Source organism: Misgurnus anguillicaudatus, chromosome 21 (genome assembly GCF_027580225.2).
Source record: "Misgurnus anguillicaudatus chromosome 21, ASM2758022v2, whole genome shotgun sequence".
NCBI classification, from domain to species: Eukaryota; Metazoa; Chordata; class Actinopteri; order Cypriniformes; family Cobitidae; genus Misgurnus; species Misgurnus anguillicaudatus.
In genome coordinates, this window is record NC_073357.2 from 836237 (window position 1) to 861876 (window position 25640).

Below are 25640 nucleotides of genomic sequence, written 5' to 3' on the forward strand. Positions count from 1 at the left end.
ATCCACATATGAGCCCTATACATACAAGTCTCACTTTCACTGGGACTGTACCGGCACTTCTCCCTCATGGTTCCCACACTTTAGTTATCTTCAAATTCAAGGAACTTTCAAGGACTTTCCAGGTGCAAACCCCCCTCAAACTCAAGGACTAAATGTGGGGACACATTTCAAGTGAGAGTAAGGTTACATTTTGTTACCTTTTAAGATACATTGTTACAGTTCCCTTTCGAGGTAACTCGCCCTGCGTCACTGCGGTGACACTTTGGGGACGCCTCCAGGGGTAAGTGCGTCTGAATGTGTATATCAAATTCAACCAACAGTGAGGCTTAACAACAAAGACAGGGTGACGCGGGAGCCAGGAAGTATATCACTATCTGAAATATTGCCAAAGACAGTGTTACAGGGACGCAGGAAGTATGACAAGGGAGACGCAGCGTCTCGTTCCCTTCTCAGTGAACAACAGTTACATACATAACCAGAGATGTTTTCATGTGTCAAACACAACTATGCAAAAAAGCATTTTGATATGAATCAACATTCACATACAGAAGATATAAACATTTAAAGTGAGCAGTTTAGCACGTGTGATTAAAAATGTTTATAATCCTATACTACACAGGGAATATGGATTTTTTTCCGGAAAACTTCTTGCATAAAATCAATTCAAGCACTTTCAATGACCTGTATCTATGTATGTATATTTTCACAAACTTCTCAGGGCCTTAAATATTTTTCCCCAGATTCACAAACTTTCAAGGACCCGTGGGAACACTGCTCCTGGAATGATCTTCCTATTGCAATCCAGTCTGCCACATCTCTTGCAACATTTATAAAACAATTAAAAACAATCTTTTTCAAAAATGCTTGACAGATATTGACCGCATTTCTCTCTTTTATTACAAAATAAAACTAACTCTCTTTCTCTCTCAACAGGTTTTGTGTCAGAATAGTAAAAACTTAACTTTGAATTGCCTTCCCTGTGAGAAATCACTTTATTGTTTCCTTCGCTTTGGATAAAAGCCTCGGCTGAATGCCTAAATGTAAATGTTATCCACAAGTTTGCATATCACTTTTCATATTTTACCAATGTCATCATATTAAATGTATAAATTTAACAACGTAGTATTCCTGGCTTTAAAAACATGACCTTGTCACCAACACATGCAGGGTTCCCACTCAAAACTTCTCTGACTTTCACCGACTAAAAAGTTGAATTTCCAGGACCTGTCTGTGAAGTCGCTTAAATGTGTGAAGTGAATAAACAGTGCCAATAAACAGCTGTTTAAATTATAGTCAGTGGAGGCTTGTACCTAGAAATGGTATTTCTTACATCACAAATTAACACACAGTTTACATTTTCATAAATGCAAAGTAAAATTTAAAGCAACAAACAAAAAAAATCCATGACTTGGTAAAAAATCCCAGACTTTCAATGTCCGGAAAAGACCTTTTAAAATTCCACGATATTCCAGAAATTTCATGAGGCGTGGGAACCCTGCACACTGCTACTGAAAGACTCCATCAAGTATAATCATAAAAATGTCATAAAAACACAGACAGAGCAGAAAGAGTTTGTTATAGTTTATTTACTGAAAATCCAGATGTTATTAACTTGTTTACTTCTCCTGTTTCATTCAAACAGTGCTGAAGAATGAAATGATTAACTAGAAAAGAACTAGTTAATGTACATCTTCATGTTTGTTATAAGCAGAGTGAGACCAAAACAAAACAACACAAAACATGAAACGCTCTGATATGTGACCTGATGTGTGTGTGTGTGTGTTTTCTCAAATACATGACATTACAGACACAGAGAGCAACACTTAAAGAGAGTGAAGTTAAATCAAAAGGAAAATACTTCTTTAACTACATAACTTCTTGTATTATTTTGTCAAAGGTAACTGCAGCGAGTCTTCATGCCCGATTCAACTCCTTTGTGTTTCCTCCGCCACCGCCCTTCATCATCATCATCATCCGGTTACTCATTCACCGCTTTTTAGGAGGTGTGGCCGTTCGCGGTGGAGTCACGGGACGGCCCGAGTTCATTCCTCCATATTGATACTTGGCTTTCTTCTCTGACGGCTTGAGAATCTGAGAAGTGTGATTAAATGACTTTAATGAATGTGAGTCCCGCATAAAAGATAAGATGACAGCATTTAAATCTAAAATGATTTCTGATCAGTGTCTGTATTTCACAGACACAAGAAATAAAAGTGTATAATGTGAAAGTTTGTGTGACCTGGAAGGAGCACATCAGGGTCTCATCCACGCTCATCATTCCTCCGGCGTTATCAAACTCGCCGCAGTAGTTTGGTGCTGAGAACAGAGTAACCAGCTGTCTCTTGGCAAAAAACTCATAACCGTCCTCAACCACCTGTCAAACACAACACCACACACACACACACGCTGTGACGTCACACCACTAACTGATGACAGATATGAGCAGATGTGCAGAGAGTTATGGGATTATAACAGCACTGAGAGATTTATTATTAATAACTAAACATACATGAACACAACAGATCTCATGTTATCACAATAATATTTAGTCTGATTGTGGTGTTACCTGGTGCGCCCGGCAGATGAGATCCAGGTCATGGCGGTTCAGAAACTTGCTCACCACATCAGCACCAAAAGTAAAGGAGACACCGCGATCGTTCTCACCCCATCCCTGAACGTCTTTGTCCGGATCTGACCACAGCAGATCGCATAAAAGACCTGAAAACATCAAAAACATGATGAATCCAACATCTGTCTCAACCCAGAAACACATAACATCATAATCACACCATAGGTTAGGACATTATTTAACTGTAAAATAACATTTTCATGTATAAGATAACAGCTAGAGGGCATGTATGGTATAGTACAGTACAGTATAGTTATTAATGCATGCCGTTTCACACACTATTACAGTATATGGGTGAATCTCACAAAACCATTGAAACACCACGGCACTAATGATTTTAGCTTTAAAATGTGTAATATAGTAACATTAAAAAGCATCAGAATTAACACAATACTGTGTTCTACCTTGCACAATGTGTGATTTCAACATAAGAATTTATAATTGTAAATTTTATCTCATTTTCTGCTGAAATTCTCATTACCGCAATGTGTCCGGCTGTGTTTGAACATGCGTTATGTTGTAATTTAATCAAATTAACACAAAAATATTAAGAAAAAATAAATGGATGTTTTGCTAGACTACTTTAGATGACAGAAAAAATATTTACTGAATATTCATGTATAATAATAATGAAGAAAAATTAGGAAAATGATGTGTCCATGCCTGATGTTCTCATCCTCCGCAACACTTTTTAAGAACAGTTTAAGCACACATACAGAATTTTAATAAAGTTTGATTTTGAGTGACCAAGCACATGGACCAGTTACTTCAAGATGGCTACCAGGTAAGATCATTTTTTTACAGGTAATTTGAAATATTGTCTTGTCAGAATGTTTACACGACATTTTGATTATCATTACCGCAACAGATGCTTATTAAATGTTAATTTAATTAATAGAAGCATAATACTTTGATTTTAAATGCATGTGCAGAATCTCCAAATTATGTTCTTTCAGGTTTATCATGTCATTTTGAAAATATGTCAGTGTTGATGTTTTCTGCCTGTTGCGGTAATGAGATTTTTTAAATTATGTTACAAAAAGTGTTAAATGATAAGTACAAGTTTTTAAATGAATGTTCCCATTTACTCCAGACTTTGTTTTTCAATGTCTGGTGGGGAAAAAAAGTAAATTTAAGCAATTTTTACATTTTCATGCTTGACATTTTTAAAACCAAGTTTTCGTGAGAATCACCAATATAGTGTACATAGCAAACTATTTAGTTGATTAAAAGCCAGCCCACCTGTGTCTGGGACATCTGTAGGTCTCATGATGCGTCTGATCTGCTCCATAGACTGAAGATCCGGTGAGAGACCTTTTACAAGAGAAACAGCACAAGGGAATAAAAATCATCTTTTCAATCTGAAGAGTTCACCAAAATATCAAACTTCTCTCATCATTTATTCACTATAATGGCAACATGTTGATCATTTTAATATTATTATCTTGCATGACTTGTGACTAAAACATCATTCACACAGCACTTTGGCCACAGCAAATTTTTGTGAAATTGTTAGTCAGGCTTCTGTGTGAACACAAACACGTCCCGTATATGATCTGGGATTGCTCCTGTTTAAGGACTCGGTGTAGTGATGCTGTCTAAACCTGCCTCCATGGCAACAGAAGATCTTCTCATCCACGATAGCAGCGATAGGCAGGCAGTTAAAACAGTCGGTGAAGGTCTTCCACAGTTTGATGTTGAATCTGCGTTTGCCTGATAAAGAGAAAAAACAACAGTAAAATTGACACGCTAGTTGAGAAACACGTGTGAATCTAATAAAGCTTGTGTGTTTGTTTGCTCACATTCATCGTAGAAGCCGTAGATTCGGTTGATGGAGGCACACTCGTGGTTTCCACGCAAGAGGAAGAAGTTTTCTGGGTATTTGATCTTGTAGGCCAACAGGAGGCAGATGGTCTCCAGCGACTGTTTACCTCGATCCACGTAGTCGCCCAGAAACAGATAATTCGCCTCTGGAGGAAAACCTCCGTACTCAAAGAGCCTCAGGAGATCTGTGTACTGACCGTGGATGTCACCACACACACATGAGACACAGGTAAACGCTCAGAAACTGACCTGATAAGAGTTAACAACGAGTGTTTCAGTCTGTGTGACACACAGTAAATGATGGAGTTTTTCATGAAAAGTTGAAGGTGAAAGGTCACCACAGATTTTGAGAGGAGCCTCCAGCTCCAGCAGGATGGGTTGACTGAGGAAGATCTCACGAGATTTGATGCAGAGACCCCGAACCTCCGCTTCCGTCATCTGAACGATCTTTCCTGGACGGCATCCTCGCACTGACAGACACACAAACACACAACCAGACAAACATTAGCATGTTAATAACAGATATTCATAATCTATCTGATAAAACTATTATACTCTCAATTTAAACTGCCTCATTTATTCTTTCCAAAGAGAAGGCAGTGAGTTCTATCTTTTTAGGAACTTTTTTCTTAATGCCAATGTTTGACAATTGTACCTGCTGAATAATAGCTGCGTATGAAACATGTCTGCGCAGACTGCATCTATTTAAGTGCAGATGCTGCGTTGTGTCCACGCAGTGAGTGCTCGTCTGAATGAAATGCTAACAATACAGTAAATAGCCTTTACAACAAGTTTGATATGTCATCATTGGCAAGGTGAACAGCATGATCGGAAATGTATTATTAATGAAAAATCTAAACAAATTTTAAACAAATTAAAGGAGAATGTTAAGAATAATTAAAAGAAAAATAATAGTTCAATTGTTTTGTGCCTAATTTCTGCATAAATATTTTTAAAAAGTGAATTAATTTATATTTATACCATGTTGATAACCCTCCTTTAGTGCACTTGGGATTACAACTTCAGTTTCTTTAACCAAATGTTTTTGCATCTCATAAAAATAATGTTATTGGAAAAAGAGGTTACTGCATTTAGGGCTGCACGATTCTGCACGGGTTTTTTCACCATGGGAGATCGTGATTCTCTCAAACGATTCTTATTTATTCATTAAAAAAAATTGATTGCACTGAAGTAAAAGATGTGCTACACAGGACATTCAGTTATTAAAAAAGTGGCTTAAAAGTCTCTTTACCTTATTTTAGACACCTTAAGAGGAGTCATTTAAAATGTGTTAGTTGTTAAAACATAAACTTTAAAAACAAGAAACATTCAAAACACTAAACGATAATACAGAGCCCATTTCTCAATCTGAAGGCTGCAGCTTCCAATTTCTAAGCACCATACATCATCAATACTGTGTGTGTGTGTTGACTTATTATTTCCATTTCATGACAAAGTAGCTGTTTGTAGCTTAAAAATATCATGTCTATGTCCAACCCCTCACTTATTTTAAGGTTAAAATACACATTTTGCCAGTAATTTAACTAAGGTTTACTACAATGTGATTCCAAAAAAAATTATCAAACAGCAATATACTGTAATACCGATATACCGTCTGGAGAGTGGAAAATACCTTGATATGAACTTTAGCTCATACCGCCCACCCCTACTTCTAAATGGATCAAGAAAAACACAAGTACCACATCGGTATCAACCGATACTCAGAATTCAGACCAAAATCGGATCGGTAATGGAAAAAGCGATATCGACCCAGCCCAAGTCCTTTAGCCATTAATTTTGGATTTTTTACTAAAAACATAACTCCCATAATTATTTGTTATTTACATTATATGGTTTAGTTTTGGATATTTAGAATTCACCATGCGGTTGCTTCACATAGTTATAAAACATTACAAACTTAAATGTAAAGTCTATTAAATTGTAGGGCTGTGCAAAAATATCGATAGAGCTAACTGTTGTGATAGTTAGCTGTATCGATAGTGTATCGATATTTCGATTTCTACTATTGATATTTAAAAAAAACCCATCAAATCCCTCTGTGTGCATCAAACGACCTCCTCTGCTGTAGTTGTCACTGTCCAGTTGTCTGACATATACGGCCATTCAGCCAATGTCTCAGAAGTTAGAGGGAGTGAGAAAATGGTAGAAAATTTAAAAACACCTGCAGCTTTCAAAGAGCTTTTTAAATTTTTGTATTTCAATGTATTGCAACATGCAACGCATTGCATTGTATCGTGATACGTATCATATCGGAAGACCCTTGACAATACCCAGCCCTATTAAATTGCTGAGAATAATTGCAATTACAATATAAAGGCAAATAATCGATTTTTGTCTTAACCGTGCAGCCCTTATTTAAACTGTCATTAATCCATCTGCATAACAACTAAGTAAACAAATCAGTGTAAATATGAGTTTGTGTGAGTCTACATACACACAGAAACACACACAGGCAGTGATATGTGATGTGATCAGAATCAAATGTCAGCAAAAACAGCCAAATATAGAAAGACAGATATACGGACGGTGACGGAGAAAGTCAGAGGGAAACAGAGGAAGAGATGAAGAAAAGAAAGACAGAGAAAGAGAGAAAGAAACAGAAATTGTATTCACTGTATTTTGATGAAATGGTAAATTAAACATTAAAACTGCCAAAGATCCAAAATAAAAAATATGTACCCCAACAAAATGGTAACAGGGCTTTAAACGCTTTATATTTATTAATAAGAGAAAAAATAAGCTTGAATAAAACATTTACTTTTAAAATCACCCTCCAAACTGAAGATGAGACTCTTTTCACTGAATGACCCCTAAATAGCTAGCAATCTGAGGAGCTGCTGAACTTGGCAGGAACATCAGTAAAATGCCATGAGGGGGGCACCAAATGTCAAACTTTAACAACCCCTTGATGAATATATATGTTATTTCCTCTGTTAAATGCCTAACAATTAAAGCAAGAATACATTCTATGTCAACAGCTTTATGAGACAAATATGGTTTCTTAATATGGACAACAGCATTACTGAGATTAACCCACAAACACACTGGGGTCATAAATGGAAAGTTCTGTCTGTGTGCTTATTGGAAGCACAACCAAATATGGCCCAAGAAAGCAGATAAGATATGAGACAGAGCCTAAGCAACGAACGGGGAGCCTGAGAGACTTACGGGGAGACGGAAGAGACGGACGTTGAAACGGAAGAGATGGACAGGGAGATGGAAGAGACGGACGGGGATACAGAAGGGGAGCCTGAGAGACGGAAGAGACAAACGGGGAGCCGGAAGAGACAAACAGGGAGCCGGAAGGGGAGCCTGAGAGACGAACGGGGAGCCTGAGAGACGGAAGAGACGGACGGGGAGTCTGAGAGACGGACAGGGAGCCTGAGAGACGGACGGGGAGCCTGAGAGGCGGACGGGGAGCCTGAGAGGCGGGCGGGGAGCCTGAGATGCGGGCGGGGAGCCTGAGATGCGGGCGGGGAGCCTGAGATGCGGGCGGGGAGCCTGAGATGCGGGCGGGGAGCCTGAGATGCGGGCAGGGAGCCTGAGATGCGGGCGGGGAGCCTGAGATGCGGGCAGGGAGCCTGAGATGCGGAAGAGACAAACGGGGAGATGGAAGAGACAAACAGGGAGGCGGGCGGGGAGCCTGAGAAGCGGACAGGGAGCCTGAGATGCGGAAGAGACAAACGGGGAGACTAAAGAGACCAACGGGGAGCCTGAGAGACGGAGGAGACGGACGGGGAGCCTGAGAGAGGGAAGAGACGGAAGGGGAGCCTGAGAGACGGAAGAGACAGACAGGGAGCTTGACAGACAGATAGGGAGCCTGAGAGACAGAAGAGACGGACGGGAAGCGTGAGAGAGGGAAGAAACTGATGGGAAGCCTGAGAGACAGAAGAGACAAATGGGGAGCCTAAGAGATGGATGGGGAGCCTGAGAGGCGGACTGAGAGGCAGACAGGGAGCCTGAGAGAGGACGGGGAGCCTGAGAGACGGAAGTGGAGCCTGAGAGACGGAACAGGGAGTCTGAGAGACGGACGGCGAGCCAGGGAGACGGACGGCGAGCCAGGGAGACAGACGGCGAGCCAGAGAGACGGAAGGCGAGCCAGAGAGAGGGACGGTGGTTGCTTCACATAAAGTTATAATTGTGACGGACGGCGAGCCAGAGAGACGGACGGCGGGTCAGAGAGACGGGACGGCGGGTCAGAGAGACGGACGGCGGGTCAGAGAGACGGGACGGCGGGCCAGAGAGACGGGACGGCGGGCCAGAGAGACGGGACGGCGGGCCAGAGAGACGGGACGGCGGGCCAGAGAGACGGGACGGCGGGCCAGAGAGACGGGACGGCGGGCCAGAGAGACGGGACGGCGGGCCAGAGAGACGGACGGCGGGATGGCGGGCCTAAGTCTGACAAAAAAGCTCTTGAGGCTGTAGAGAAGGCAAAGTTAACTAATCTCTGATAATCTAATTATAAGAGGATAGTGACACATCTGGTTTGTATGATGTTGTTAACTGGTTACCTGTGTGTCACAATGTTGTTTGACAGTGACAATAAGCAGTTAATCACATTACTCCGGAGAAGCAGGTCAGACCAGAGTCGCACAAATACTCAGAACCAGTTTAGGAACAACCCTGTATGTGTTTATACAGCTCACTGACGGTTCATAGACTCAAGACCTTATATGGGCACAATATAACCTCTGTAAGACACACACACACACGCAATCTAATGATGACATCACTCACTGACCCTAGAACAGATCTCACGGTCATTATAAAACACCCCTAACAATCATCTGAGTTCAGCACATGAAGCTTAATACAGTAAACAAACTATGAATGCCCACGACTATACAAATATAAACAATGACAAAACAAAGTTATCTTAAGATCTTCACTGTAGTAACCATTTTAATTATACCATTTAAATGTTCTCTTAATCAACACGCTGAATATTTAATACTGAATGAGAGGATATGGGTGAGTAAGAGAGACAGCTGTGCTCCTCATGACATTTAACTGGAGACAGAGACAGTAAAACACACAGAAAATAAGGCGATCTGATGACCTCATGTACTCGACTCAAGTGAGATCATTCACAAACCGTAAAGATCTAAACTGGTACACTGTTACTGTTGTTACACAGAATAAAGTGCATCATGTAGGTCAGTACTAGTGACACAAGAATAAGAAAATAATGTCAACTTTACTGAATAAGCAAATCCTTTACCAGACATCACCGCATTCACAAGGCCTGTAGTGTATTAAACAGATTCTAGAAGAAATGCCTTCCATCGTTCTCACTGATGTTATGTAAGGGCATAAAGTTTCAGCCATGCAGTGTCTTTTGTTTTAAGGCGGCAGTGTGTGAAGGATTTGATGAAAAGCAGTCCTGGCTATTTTCAGGCACTCAGTTTTTCGTAGGGGACACAACCAAATAAGGTCTCGGTTGGAATTTTCAGCAGTGCTCTCCAGAGGATTCCACAACACAAACATCAACTAAACACAAACACACAAAACACATGTAACGACATAAAAAACTACTGTTCTCACAGAGCTATGATGCATCATAACGCTGAATCAACTACAAGTGATGTCACTGACGTCCGGTCCAACAACGTGACGCATGCAAAACCGCACAGGTGAAGATTACCAGGCAACAGCAACCTTAAATTTACATGGATTTACATTCATACAAAAATATGACCAACTTTAAAACCCTTTTTATTTGTTCCAAATAGTTAACGATTAACATAAACTGCTAGCATTAGCCTAAAGTTACTATTTTGTTACTGTACTCAACTTCTACATAGTTGCCTGAAAACAACAGATACAACAAAACACTTCTGCATCTTACAGATTTGTAACAGATTAACTCATGTGAGATACAGCATAAAATAATGTCACAAAATACTAAATAAATGACAAAATAATGTTAAAACACATCTTGCATACACTGTAAAATGTAATAGCTAACTTTACTTAAAAATAAATAGTTAGCATAACTAGTTGCTCCATAATTTGTTGACTCTACTAGCTTACAATAAGTTGACACAGCATTTTGGTGAGGAGAGTAATTAAACTGATCATATTCAGTAACATTTACTTGAGAAGTATGAGTGTCTCCACACCCTCCCAACAGTTGGTGGCGGTAATGCACCATGCTGGATGCCAACCGCCAATACAAATCAACGAAGAAGAGATTGCACATGCGCAGTTCCTCCTGAGACGTTGGATTTGAACCATCACGCGGCAAAAGAACGTTTGTCTGGATTTGGTTTGAAGGTAAGAGCATGCAAAATGTTAATTTGGAAAGGCCATGCATGTAATACTTCAGTCTGTTTGTAGGTTAAATGTATTTCTACAATTTAGTAAAGTCAGGACTATGTTCTGTTAATGTTCTGAGCTGAGTTTTGTTTGTGAGGTAAGGTTTAAGCTAAAGCTAGCTAACCACCTTGTCATAGTCCCACCTTGTAAATCTCAAATTTCTTAAACTGTAAATATGAATTCATATCGCCAAACGCAATGTGCTTGTTAACTGTTGCGTGCATCGGCTATAACTGGCGATGGCACAGTAAAACTTTAACTTATCTGCTAGCTCAGCTGTTAAGCAGGAGGTCTGGATCAGAATATTCATATATTCATTCGATTTTTAATTTTGAGATTAAAATTTTTTTTCTGTTTTTAACATTAGCGTTAATGCAGAGACTGCCAAGCAGGAAGTGCACTTCACGCTCCCGCTCAAGGTTTGTAACTTACTGTTAATGTGCTCCAATATTAAAGGTGGGATATATTTTTCTATTGAAAGGGCATTTGGTATTTTTGTGATTTTAAAATAATTAAGGTTATTTATTTAACATTTTGGCCCAAGCAGAAAATTAAGGGCACCTCAACTCAGCCTGCAATTATTTAAAATTTTCCCAAAATAACTGCATTACTGAAAAATACTAGATACTAAACCTAAATTAATGAAACTTTCAGAATAGAAAGTTATGATATGAACCAAATAATTATAAAACCCCCTTGACGAATTCTAAGCATAAAATACATAACTTACATATACAATTTGTTATATTCAGATAGCCTGTTGTAATGGAATGAGTAGCAGGGTAATATACATACATGTATCCTTTATGCCTTACAAGCAAGCGTTAATTAGAGCTGATTGGATGCAGAAGTTGCAGTAATATATTCATTTTCGAGGCTTGTGTAATACTAGTTTTCTGGCCAGTGTGACCTAGTGATTTGTTATTAAAACGCATCCAAAATGACTTCATTAAATGCTCATTTGTCTGTTTCTTTAGGTTCTGTCAGAGTTCTTTCGCTTAACCAGCAAAAACCTCAAAATCGAGTTTTTCAAAGAACTGGACAAATACACTCCTCGCTGTCTTGACATTTTCAAGTCCAGGGGTGGATGTACCGGCCAGATACTTAAGGCGTATTTGCATCATCAAATCGCACTGGGGGTACGTTTCTCATGCACATTAATGATTTAATGGTGTCAGCAAAATAGTGCAACCACATTGTATTTTCAGAGCTGTTAATTGATGGTCCTTGACCATTTATGGGTGATATGTATGAAATTATCTTTCAGAATACAGATGTTACTGCTTAGTGAACAGCAGTCCTCCGTGGCCTTCCCATCCTCCTTGGAGATGAGAACAAAGACTTCTTCAAGACATACTTTGTAAGTAGTTTCAGGTGCTAATTTACAGTGGCCGAGTAGGCTTGTCACGATAGTCGGTGTAACGGTGATTACCAGTGTGTCAGCCTCTTACCGGTTAGATCACTTGCCCACCGCGACACCGTCTTTCATTGTCGTTTTGATATTTTTTTGTAATTAAATCATTTAGTTTCGTTAGAGAGAGCAAACATGAATGTGTCTTCTGCCTGAATTCAGCAGAGCTGAACGCGCATCATCACAGAGCAGCCGGTGTCAGATTTAATTTATTCCTTTCAGAGTGTGTGAGGCGAGCGACTGACCAGACGATGGCAGAAGCCGTATGCTTACTCATTTTTGTTATAATATAGATATATGTTGTTTAAAGGAATAGTCTACTCATTTTCAATATTAAAATATGTTATTACCTTAACTAAGAATTGTTGATACATCCCTCTATCATCTGTGTGCGTGCACGTAAGCACTGGAGCGCGCTGCGACGCTTCGATAGCATTTAGCTTAGCCCCATTCATTCAATGGTACCATTTAGAGATAAAGTTAGAAGTGACCAAACACATCAACGTTTTTCCTATTTATGACGAGTAGTTATACGAGCAAGTTTGGTGGTACAAAATAAAACGTAGCGCTTTTCTAAGCGGATTTAAAAGAGGAACTATATTTTATGGTGTAATAGCACTTTTGTGAGTACTTCGACTCGCCTGAAAAGTCCGCTCCCCTTCTCACTCTCATAATGGGAGAGGGAGGGTGTTACTGCGCCGAGTCGAGGTACTCCCAAAAGTGCTATTACGCCATGGGGTATAGTTCCTCTTTTGGATCCGCTTGGAGGGGCGCTAGGTTTTGTTTTGTACCACCAAGCTTGCTCGTATAACTACTCGTCTTAAATAGTTAAAATGTTGATGTGTTTGGTCACTTCTGGCTTTGTCTCTGGGTGGTGCCGTTGAGTGAATGGGGCTGGGCTGGGTGCTGTCGGGGCGTCGCGGCGCGCTCCAGCGCTTGCGTGCGCGCGCACGGATGGTGGAGGGATGTGTCAACGGTTCTTGGTTGAGGTGGTGACATATTTTGATGTTGAAAATGAGTAGACTATTCCTTTAAGACAGCGTACGCAAGCACTGCATTTAAACAGTTGCATCTAATTTAAATTGAAAGTAAGCCCCTCCCACCCTGTGAAACCGGTATCATCGGGGTTGTCACGCACCGATTAACCGGTGGGAAAATTCTGTCACCGCAGCAACCCTATGGCCGAGAGGGGTCACAACACATGCATTGCAAATGCCACAGCACCTCCAGATTTGGAAACAACAGTGTCATAAAAGTGGCCTATTATTTTCATATATGCCATATGCAATTTCGACATGCAATGCAAACTGCACAGTAGAGCTGGGCCATAAATTGACTGCAATTCTCATGCGTATCTCATCAGTAAAGCTGGTTTCATGATTAGTAGTAAGTCGCCATCACCTGCTTTCAAATGCAGCAGCATTTACTACACAGAGACGTATTTCACTGAGAAGCTAGGCAAAATCGTGTTCGTAATCGTGTTCGTAATCGTGGAAAATCGCCTCTGATAATGCATGAGATTTTGCCGAGCTTCTCTGTGAAATACGGCTCTGTGTAGTAAATGCTGCTCCACCTGAAAGCAGGTGATGGTGATTTACTATTAATCACGGAGCCAGCTTTACTGATGAGATGCGCATGAGAATCGCAGTCGATTTCTCGCCCAGCCCTACTGCTCAGTACAATGTGTAATGCATAGGTTATGCTTATTGGAAATTTTAGTTAAAAGGACCTCTGGCTAGTTTAACAAATTAACCTTTTTGGGTTAGCCCTAACGTTTTGCCCCACAAACGTGATAGAAGAACACCCCAATGTTTTCGTTGTAGCGATATTTAAAGACAGCATTTTTACCCATAATGCATTCTGGACTGATGTAGATGGCTCCAAGCGCTGCTACAAACATAAGGCAAATAAACAATAACGTTATCAAGATAAGCTATTACCTCAGTTAGCGAGCGAAATATACCTTCCTCCGTGTTTACGGCATGTTTAGGCTCAAATTGGAAAGTCTTGAATGGCAGACATTTCGCTCGCTAATTGAGGTAATCGCTTCACTTGATAATGTTATAGTTTATTTGCCTTTTGTTTGTAGCGGCGCTTGGACCGGTCTACGTCACGGTCCATAATGCATTATGGGTCAAACAAACAATGGTGACTTACTAGTAAAAAGGTTGTCTTAAAATATCTCGCTACAACAAAAACATTGGAGGTGGTGTTCTATCACGTTTTTGGAACAAATGGTAGGGCTAACTCAATAAGGCTAATGTGTCATCAGCCAATGCCTCTTCAGATGTAAATATGAGCAGATGTGAGATACCCTCAATTGGTCCTGATCAGAACTACCTATCAACCTTCTTTCTAAAGTGGCTGCTTTGTGTTTTCTACCTAAATGCAAGGTTGTATATCAATGTGGAATTGTGTAATAATATCTCATGTAATTTGTGTTTTTAGGACTGTGATGAACCGGAACTGGCCAACACCTCCATTGAGATCCTAACAGTAATCCCGGAAGGTACCCCACCTCAAGGAACACACCAACATTTTGGGTTTTTGGCTTGTTCACCAGAATTCCCCAGAGTTGGATGGGTCCATGCATGCCATTTTCATCTCTGTGTGTCCTGTGGCTTTGTCTGGCGCGCCCACCGCTAGCTTGGCTTGGCACAGGGATTGTAGGTGGGTGGCTTCAGCTAGCGTGCTGCTCCCTATAAGTGACAAGATAGCGCAAACATTTTCCAATTTGTATGTTGTGATTTGTGTAGTCGCAGCGTGTACAAATGGCGGGGTCGTGTGAGACACAGCCATCTTCTAGCAGTATACATACAGGGAACTATAGAAGCGCTGCTACTTGGGTGGAGTGATTTGTTCGCAGCACCTGAGAAGCCCCCTGGTGAGGAGAGAGTTGTGCTAATCACTCCGCCCAAGTATCAGTGCTTCATCTGAGAATATAGTTTCCTGTGTGTATACTGTTAAGGGATGTCTGTCTCACGTGACCTTGTTGTTTTTGCACGCTGTGACTATGCAGGTCGCAACATATAAATGGGAAGATGTTCGTGTTGATTTGTCACTTATTTGGAGCAGTGTGCTAGCTGGAGCCATTTACTTCCAGTCTTTTTGCTGAGCCGGGCTAGCGGTGGGTGCGTCAGACGGAGTTGCAGGACGCACAGAGATGGAAGGGGTATGTGTGGACTTATCTAACTCTGGGGGATATGGTGAATAAGGTAAAAACCCAGAATGTCTGCGTGTTCCTTTAAGGCCCAAAATTCAATCACTCAAAAATCTTCTGTGCAGTGAGTAGTGAAGTTCTTTGTTTTACACACACACACACACACACACACACTTACATTTATGGTGTATCTACATTATTGATGGAAATATATATTTTTTTTCTTTTTGTCATTTGGTCTTGGTTTTGTGTAATGGTGAATGTGTGATTTGTTGGGTTTTTATGTCTTTTTTCAAAATTCAAATTCTCTCTTATTGGATGTGCAGTTCACTGTATTGATCTGTTTCAATCAAATAAAGTGTTTCATTGATTCATTCAAACTGTTGTCTCTCTTTGTTTCAACAACTTAAAACTTTTGAGTAAAGTTTACTTGAATATTTTAAGGCAATCGGTTTCCTAAGATTTCCTTAGTAATGTGAACACTTAGCCTTGTAAGGATAACTTGCCTTAATGAGTACTGCTAACTGAACATAACTCAGTTGTCTGAACTGACATTTCCTTAGTGACGGGAGCTAATTATTTTTCAGTTCACTGTACTACCATGACATGAGTTGTCTTGACTAACATTTTTTTTGTCATCATAACTAATGATTTTGCGTTAACTGTACTCAAGTGTACTACCATGATATGAGTTGTCCTAACACATTTCTTCTCAGCTACAACAACTTAAACATTGATTGTCAACTTTACTTTAAAAATTTGAGGCAATCGGTTTCCTAAGTTTTTTTAAGTAAAGTCAACAAATTACATTTTACAGTGTATTTTGGAGGTAGACTCTGTCTGACAAGCTCACGCTATAGAATATGAGCGTCCAGTATGCAACACCTGCGAATTGTCCAACATTGTCCTTCTCAACCGGAATGTAACCTCCTTTACTCGTGTATGCCACAATCACTAAAACAGTCTTTATAACAGCATATGATAAATAATGTATTTAAAGACACCGTTTATTTATCCCTGCAAACAGTTTGAAAAAACTTAAGCTTAAATTTGAAATTACTAAAACTCATGATACCTCCCAGCCCTAATTCAATATACTATATATTTAATAATTTTCGATAGTTTCTTTTCTTTGTCATTTATGTAAAGCTGCTTTAAAACAATGCAACAATGTAAAAAAGTGACTCCATTTACTGAATCAATTGACGTTGGTCTTACTGATCAATGCAAAAAATGGGTGCCTGTTATGCAATAAATAAAAGAATAAAAAAAAATGCATTTGTAATTTAAAACATAACTTGCTCTAAGACACACAAACCACTAGATAATGTTAAAGGCGGAGTCCACGATGTTTGAAAAACGCGTTGGAAAGGAAGACGGGCCGACTACCAAAACACACTTATAGCCAATAAAATCAAATCAAATGCCGGGTTGCGTATGTGTGGGGCGGGTCTATCAAAAGAAGGTCCAGATTCTATTGGGGTAGGGGCGTGTTTGTTTAGGTGATTTCAAATATCAACATTGGCTTTCAAACATCATGGACTCCGCCTTTAACCAAAAGAACAACAAACTAGTTTTTTCAAGCACATAAACCGCATTATGGGATTAGGAAGCTAACTGGGTTTAAACTGAATTCTGTGCACCATTATGCAGAAGAGCAATTCCATTGGATGTTAAAGTTTTTAATATTAATACCAAACTGCACTCATGTTTTCTGTTTTAGATAAGGGAAATATACCTGCCTTATGGATCTCACAAAAAATTTGTTTTTGGGAGACAGCATAATTTGTAAGAATTCTGTAATTAAAAATTCACAAACCAGAAGCTACAATACCCAACAAATGGAGAAGGGACGACTCTTCAAAGAACATTTAATATTTAATGGATTGCCCAGCGACAACCAACTGCTTTCCTTTAACGCTAAATTAAAACTATTAAAACTTTTAATTCACATAATTTTTTTATAATATATAGTATATGAAGAGTTTGGTTCTAAGACGAGATTACTCCTTTTTTTTTTGTGTCAAAACATGTTTATTCTTATGTTTTCATGTTTTTATTGTGCTACTTAGCTTTGTAGTCATGAAGGCAACTGCAGTTTGATTGATATTAATTGGAATGCACAAAATCAAAAAACAAGATTTATTAAAAAAATTAAAAAATTTAGTTCTCTCGTTTTGGAACCAAACTCTTATAGGATCAGCTATATCTGGCTCTCTTTCAATAGTTTTTTCTCCCAAGGACTTTTTCCGAAAGTTTTTTTCAGCCCATTGGGAGTCATCTGACATTAGCTTATCTTAGAACTACGTTACATTATTACTCCACTAACTAGTACGGATTAATTTTAGCCGCTGTACTTTATCATTTTGTTGTCCTATGGTTTTTCTGTTTTCTCTTTTTTTTAATCATGTAAAGCTGACTTGAAACAATTAAACAATTGTAAAAAGCTCTATATAAATAAAATTGAATTAATTTTGTATGTGCGCATTTATGCAGAAACAACGTTATAGGTGAACTTAAACAGAAATCTTACATGGGTATTTAAGACACTAAATATGTACATCTCCGATACCAGTACTGTTAAAAACGTTATTTTTTTCAAGGTTATGTTAACATCTGCATGATATTGCTCAGAACTGGTGTTCATGGGTTTATCGCCATAGCAACACAGATAACCTGTTGCAAGGCTGTTTAACACATCCCATCATCTCAGATTACTGAAAATATTCACTTTTAAAAGTAAAAACATATTTAAAGCGAGAGTTACGTATGTAACTACGGTTCTATGAATCCCGGATGACCGCCAGAGGCGGTGCTTAAGCACTGAATGATCCATCTCGCGCATGCGCAGGTCGAGTGTTTATACCAACAAAGTCACCCGTGACCCCTGATGCCTACGGAGAGTCTATAACTTCCGGTGACATCAGAGGATCTGTTCCTACAGAATCTTCTCGCGAGTACACGGGAATTCTGAGTGACAGAACGCTCTGGCGGTCATCCGGGATTCATAGAACCGTAGTTACATACGTAACTCTCGTTCTATTTCATCCCTACTGACCGCCAGAGGCGGTGCTTAAGCACTGGATGACACATACCAGAAAAGTCACGAGGAATTTAGCACGTACCTTATTGAGAGGACAGCGCAGAGTCTGGCAACAGGACCACCTCCAGTGGATGGGGGGTGGCGACATTCACCCGGTAGAACCTGGAGAAGGTACTCGGGGATGCCCATGATGCCGCCTCACAGATGCGCTCCAGGGGCACGCCGCGCAGGGCCGCCCATGAAGTTGAGACTGCCCTGGTAGAGTGGCACCTCACCCCGGATGGCAGGGGGTGACCACCTCGTTTATATGCCTGGGTGATTACATCCACCACCCAATGAGACAACCGCTGTTTGGAGAGAGCACAGCCCCTCCTAGGACCACCATAGCAGAGGAAGAGCTGGTCTGACTGCCTTATACTTGCAGTCGCGACAACGTAGGCTCTGAGAGCCCGTACGGGACACAGCAGCCGTAATCTGTCCTCCCCTTCTGGGGGAGTAAATTGTGCCAGGTGGATAGGCTGGTTAAAGTTGGTTGATGACAAAACCTTCGGAAGAAAAGCTGAATTCGGCCACAGGGTAACCCCCGAGCCATCGGAGTTCCACCTCAAACATGAGTCACTCACAGAGAGCGCATGAAGTTCCCCAACACGTTTCGCTGATGTGATAGCAAGGAGAAAGGCAGTCTTAATAGAGACCCACTCCAGCTCTGCCTGAGCCAGGGGTTCAAAGGGAGGTGAACATAGGGAATCGAGCACCAGGTGTAGATCCCAGGCTGGAGCGCGTTGTGCTCGTGGGGGGCGTAACCGCCATGCACCCTTCAGAAAAAGGGACACCAATCTGTGACACCCCACCGTGTCGTTGTCCACCCGAGCATGTCGAGAGGAAATGGCTGCCACATATACCCTCAAGGTAGCCGGGGACCGGCCGCCATCCAAGAGTGACTGGAGAAACTCTAGAATCTTTGGAACTGAACAGTGCATAGGGTCCACATTCCTGTCTGAGCACCATGTAGTAAACAGCCGCCACCTGTTCTCATACTGCGCCCGGGTAGAAGGCGCCCTTGCATTCAATATGGTATTGCAGACGCCATCTGAACACTCAGTCAGCAGCGGGTCGGGCCCTGCAGCGACCAGACCCACAGCTGCAGGCGGTGAGGATCGGGATGCCAGATTTGGTCCCGTAACTGAGACAGGAGATCCCTCCTGTCTGGGAGGCGCCACGGTGAACCGTTGCAGAGACTGTACAACAGTGGAAACCATGTTCTTCCCGGCCAGAAGGGGGCTACCAACAGTAGCCTGTGACCGTGTTGGAGGACTCTCTGCAGTGTTGGAAGAATCAGAGGGATTGGTGGAAAAGCATAGAGGAGAACCTCTGGCCAATCGTGTGCGAGAGCATCCTGGCCCAGAGGGCTGCTCTTCTCCGTCCAGGAGAACCAAAGGGGGCAATGGGTCGATTCCTCTGAGGCAAAGAGATCCACCCCTGCCCTGCCGAAGATGTCCCAGATGCTGAGGACCACATCCGGATGAAGCCGCCACTCCCCCGGCGGAGGCCTGCAACGGGAGAGTAAGTCTGCCGCCTGATTCTGCTCCCCAGGCAAATACATCGCCCTCAGGCTGGCCAGGTGTGGCCCTGCCCACAGCAGGAGATCCTGGGATGCCTGCAGCAGTGGTGCAGACTTGGTGCCTCCTTGGTGGTTTATGTGAGACACAGTCGAGACATTGTCTGATCGCACAAACACATGCCGGCCTCCCAGGAAGGGAAGGAAAACCTGCAATGCCTTGTGCACAGCCCGCAGTTCCAGGACATTGATGTGCTGTGAGCGCTCCTGCACAGACCACAGCCCCTGAGCTGTTCGATTCTGCCACACAGCACCCCATCCCGAGAGGGAAGCATCTGTTGTGAGGATTTCCCGACGAGATGCGATGGAACCCAAAGGCATGCCCTGCAGGAGAAATGACCTTACTCTCCATGGGGCCAGAGCAAGAAGGCAACGACGTGACACCTTGAGTTTCCTGTGCCGGTGCCACTTGACATCTAGGTGAAAGCTGTGCAACCACCTCTGGAGGGGACGCAGCGACAGCAGTCCTAGAGGAATCACGGTAGCGGCAGCTGTGAGTTTCCCTAGGAGGCGCAAAAACTCCACATAGCATAACTGCCTGCCCCCCCGAAACAGGAGGAGGCGGCGGAGGATGTCGTCCACCCGCTGTGGTGATGGGCGAGCCTTCATGGTGATTGCATCGAGAGTCATCCCGAGAAAAAGCGTGCCCTGCGATGGAACCAGGCAACTCTTTGTAAAATTCACCCGGAGGCCCAGGCGGGCCACATGAGAGAGAAGACACGACGTGTCCAGAGCCACCTGAAACTGGGATGGCGCACAGATGAGCCAGTCGTCCAGATATGGGAGAATCTTCATGCCCCGCGACTGCAAGTGCGAGAGGGCTGCCGTCACACACCTGGTGAACACCCGAGGGGAAAGGGAGAGACCGAATGGGAGCACTCGGAACTGGAAATGACGCCCTTGAAAGGCAAACCGCAGAAACTGCCGATGGTGTGGAGCTATAGGGATGTGGAAGTAGGCATCCTTCAGGTCTACTGACGTAAACCACTCTCCTTTGGCAATTGTACGTAGAACCTCTGCAGTGGTCAGCATGTGGAACCTCAGAACCTTCAGGAACCTGTTGAGACCCCTTAGGTCGAGGATAGGACGGAGTCCGCCATCTTTCTTTGCTACCAGAAAGTAAGTTGAGTAGAACCCCCCGGGGTGCAATAGGGGATCTACTGGCTCGATGGCGCCCTTGTCCAGGAGGGCGGACAACTCCTGGGTGAGGGCTTGGGCTTTTGCCGGGTCGCTTATGATGGTCATCTTGACCCGGCCATGGGCTGGGGGCCGGCGTCGGAACTGAAGTTTGTACCCGTGGGTTAAGGTTGAGAGCACCCATGGGTCCCTGATGGAAGCAGCCCAATAGCTGAGCTGCTGCTGGGAAAAACAGCCGACGGCCGACCCCCGGGCTTCAGCGCCGGGGTCCCCGGCCTCTAAAGGTTCCAGAGGCACGACGGGTTGGAAAGGACTGAGGTTGTCCTGAGGGCAGCCGGTCAGGCACCCGAAAGGTCGGGGCCTGCTGCTGAGCAGGCTGTGGACGTGGGCGCAGAGACCTTAGGTAGCCCCTAGGGTGAGCCTGTGGACGAGAGCTGCGCTGTGGGGCAGCTGGAGGACCTCTAGGCCTGCTAGGAGGCGGAACGCTTCTTTGAAGCCCGGACAGCTGCTGTCGAGTCCGTCCGGCTTGGACCGTGCGCTCAAGCGCTTCCAGAGCTGCGGACCAAACAGCTCCCCTGGTTCCACCGGAACACTGCGGAGGGTTCTCCTACAGGCCTCAGTGAGAGGAGATTGTGCCAACCATACCTGGCGGCGAGCCTGCACAAGAGTAGACATCAACCGCCCCAATTCCCTAGACATTAATGCGAATGCCTGTAGTGAAGCATCGCTAAAATTGTGGACAGAGGCATCCAACTCAGTCTCCTGCAGGGAAGTTGACAAAGCGAGCATCAGGTGGGACATGGAGTTACCTATGCGTCCCATGCGGGCCGCTGCATCATAGGCCTTACAGAGCAGGTCATCTGTAACCCGGCACTGGGGACGAGGGCACCTAGCATCCGGCCTCAAAGCCTCATCAGGTGAGATGATAAGAGCCGCTATTGTCGGCTCAACTGCTGGCATGCGGTCCAATCCGAACTTCTGGGCGTCCTGCATGGCTGCCAGGGTCCGGCCATCGGACGTTGCATGAGAGAGGGCCCTAGAATCCCTCCAACATGCCTGCAACTCCCTCAAATACTCCTCCGATGGGGGCGCAGTAAAGCTGACGGAGGCTGGGACACGCCTGAAAAAAGCACTGGCCGGAGCCGGCTGAGTTTGCGGGACGTCCAACTGGAGACGAGCAAGAGCCATACGAATGATGGCTCCCATAGAGCAGTCCTCAACACCACCAGTAGAGCTATGGGTTGAAGAACGGGAGCAGGCCCCAGAAGGTTGGGAGGCTTCCATCTGTGGAAGTACCTCTGGCTCATATTCATTAAACTGGCCAGCTGACGCTGCCATGGAAAGCACATCGTCCTCCGACTCCAAGGAGGCTGCCGAGGGGACAAAATCATCTGGCGGCTCTGCTCCAGTACCGGACTGGAAAGCCAGGAAGAGGCACTTCATAGTATTGAGCTCCGCTGTTAGTTGGTCCACTTTAGAGGCAAGCCGGGGTCCCTTAGTCTTTTTTGCAGGAGTGGGGCCTGCAGCCTCAGCAGCCCGACGTTTAGACTGCCCAGACTGATCTGGAACCAGTCGCTGGGCTGGGGTCAAATGTCCAATCGACAAAGTAGAGCCCAACAGTTGCTCCACCTCAGCCAGTCTAGCTGCCCTCACTGCCCGAGGCATGATACCGCAGTTCATGCAGGGGTCGTCAGAAAGACCCTCCTTTAAATGTTCGAAGCCAAGACATGAGGGACATAAATCATGGCCATCCTCAAGCTGCAGAGGAGCCATACAGGCCGAGCAGGAGTGGTTGCCAACCATGCTGGCAACTGAGAAAAAAGGTAGCCTCGGCGGAAACGCTGCCACCAATTAGTCACAGGGGCACACCTATGCTGGGAGCGGGAGCGAAAACACTACCTTCACCAGCTAAGGGTAAACTATCCCAACGAAAAAATAGACACAGAATGCAGTACAGATGCCGGGAGAGGGAGCGAAAGCACAACCTTCACCAACAAATGTAGCAAAAAAAGAAAAAAGATTAGCTTCAGCGGGAACACTGCCACCAATCTAGTCACTGAGGTACAAATATGCTGGTAACGGGAGTGAAAGCACTGCCTTCACCAGCTTAGGGTAACGAGAAAATAAGACACTAAACGCAGTACCGGTGCCGGGAGCGAAAGCACAACCGTTACCGCAAACGTTGTGAAGCCAGTTAAGGGTAAGCGCTATTAACAAAAACCGGCACAACCGAGTTGGCACGAATACACAAAGCGCCGTTAAGCGCCGAAACGATTAACAAAAAACTGGCACAACCGAGTTGTTGCAAAATACACAAAGCGCAGTTAAGCGCCGAACGATTAACAAAAAGCTGGCACAACCGAGTTGGCACGAATACACAAGCGCAGTTAAGCGCCGAACTTTTAACAAAAACCGACACAACCGAGTTGGTACTAAATACAAAAAGCGCAGTTAAAGCGCAAAAAGACGTTTAACAAAATAAACCGGCACAACCGAGTTGGCACAAAGTAACTACACGAGCGCAGTTGAACAATCAACCAAAAAACTCGTCCGTGTTACAACAATAAATCGCAGATGAATCAATAATATAAAGGTAACTGTTAACGTTAGATTACAAATGTCGGGAGAGGGAGCGAAAACACAGCCGTCACCAACAAATGCACCAAACGAGCAGTTATATAAAAAGTTTGTAACTCACCTGTCGGTAGATTTCGTTGCGGCCTTTGGAGGGCGAGCAACTCGCTGCTCCGACAATAAAATGTCACAAGGCCACCAGCAACGAATGAAACACAATATCCTGTAGTCTTTTGCTAGCGCGGAAAAAACAACCTGCGAAGCGAGAAGATGAAAAGGAACAGATCCTCTGATGCCACCGGAAGCCACAGACTCTCCGCAGGCACCAGGGGCCACGGGTGACTTTGTTGGTATAAACACTCGACCTGCGCATGCGCGAGATGGATCATTCAGTGCTTAAGCACCGCCTCTGGCGGTCAGTAGGGATGAAATAGAACACGTATTACTTTGGATATAATAATATTTTACTTTGCCTCTCTCTGCTGCCGTGATTTGTACTCTAATTTATATGGATTATGAAGAATTTAGCAGTAATATATGAGAAGTGATTCGTTGCACTGCCTGATACGATTAATCCTGATTAACTACTTTAAAACTAATCCTGAATTTGCTCAACGTTTTCTGGTTTGCTTACACTGTGTACTAAACACAGGCGCTTTATTTTACCATACAAGCAATTGCTGATATATAAACACAAGCTCAATGCAATGTACAATGTAAACATTTAGTTTAAATCGGAAATACGTCACTTAACAGATTATATATTACGATTAAGGCTTCAAATTAGCTTTAAATATGTGAGAGTTTAGGTTAGGTTCAATATTTTAATACTTTATCAGATTATGTAAATGATATAACGGGTCAATGACTAACTGATTAAAAATAAAACACAACTGACGCATTTATAAATAACGTAACTAACACAGATAATAAACACAGCGTTACTGCAGTCAATACTACTGAATTACTAAAGAAATACTATAACAAAACAACACAAATACACTTAGATAATAAACAACAAACACAACCATATAACAACACATTGACTATTCAATAACAAACAACACACGCGCACGCTTCAATAACAACACGTCAACAAAAACACAAATAAACGTTAACAACATGTAGCACTTATAAGATGATCGAAGTGATCGTGTGTGTCGTCTTAAATATTGAAATATCGCGATGAATCGTCTTATATTGACGGTGTTTGCAGCTAAAGGCCGAGCAGACGTCTGAACGCAAACACACACAGAGGCTTTGTGTCAAATAATCGCACAAACCCGCGACAGACGACAACATAAACTCATATCTCTGTGTCTAAACTCATGAGAGATTCATGAAACTCACCCTCGAGCAGTCTGGAGATCAGAGAATCGACGTCCAACTCCCCCTCCGCCATGACTGACCCAAGATCCGCCGAGAACCGCCCGCGAGCGCGCGCATTCCCGACGATCGTGCCTCAGCTGCGCGCGCGCCCGCCCGAATCCGCCTTAAGGGAATAGTTCACAACAAATATATAAAAATATATCGTAATGTACTCACCGTTAGATGTACATGAATTAATTTATACAGTTTGACCAAAAATATAATTTTCTATTATAATCCCGTCATGTTGTGTTGTGTTTCTCAGGCAAAGGGGCGTGGCCATCAGGGGGCCTCAACAAACTTCCAAGTCTCAAGATGTTTAAAAATAAATCATTAAGAATGAGACAAAACAAGCATTGAAATAAGATAAAACAACTTCAAAATATTCAAGATATTTCTTTTTTGTAACAAATATTTTAAATGTCTTTAATTCTTGCATGTATCATGATGAAACATGCATTAGATATTTATTTACCAGACAAAAAACTATGACATTTGATATTGATTTGCCACCTTGTTTGAATGGGCTCACCTTAT

At 42.9% G+C, this 25640-nt stretch overlaps 2 protein-coding genes and 1 long non-coding RNA gene across 3 annotated transcripts; 1 reads left to right on the forward strand and 2 right to left on the reverse strand.

Annotated features, from left to right (window-relative positions):
- Positions 1-1566: 1566 nt before the first annotated feature.
- On the reverse strand, positions 1567-4666 carry LOC129453788 (serine/threonine-protein phosphatase PP1-beta catalytic subunit; the record flags this gene model as incomplete). The annotated part of the gene is made up of 6 exons (XM_055218188.2): positions 1567-2091; positions 2240-2374; positions 2567-2718; positions 3872-3943; positions 4238-4342; positions 4432-4666. Coding segments are annotated over 6 exons (804 nt in total), but the record flags the coding sequence as incomplete, so codon positions are not given.
- A 15-nt stretch (positions 4667-4681) lies between these two features.
- Positions 4682-25245, reverse strand: LOC141353360 (serine/threonine-protein phosphatase PP1-beta catalytic subunit-like). Its single transcript, XM_073859943.1, has 2 exons — positions 25086-25245; positions 4682-4923 (listed from the first exon to the last, which is right to left on the reverse strand). The coding sequence occupies exons 1-2, from the start codon at positions 25135-25137 to the stop codon at positions 4691-4693; spliced, it is 285 nt and encodes a 94-aa protein (XP_073716044.1). The 5' UTR covers positions 25138-25245; the 3' UTR covers positions 4682-4690.
- Positions 10573-15966, forward strand: LOC129425707 (uncharacterized). Its single transcript, XR_012360279.1, has 5 exons — positions 10573-10750; positions 11160-11211; positions 11770-11931; positions 12060-12152; positions 14652-15966. It is a non-coding gene; the product is annotated as an uncharacterized lncRNA (long non-coding RNA).
- Positions 25246-25640: the final 395 nt, after the last annotated feature.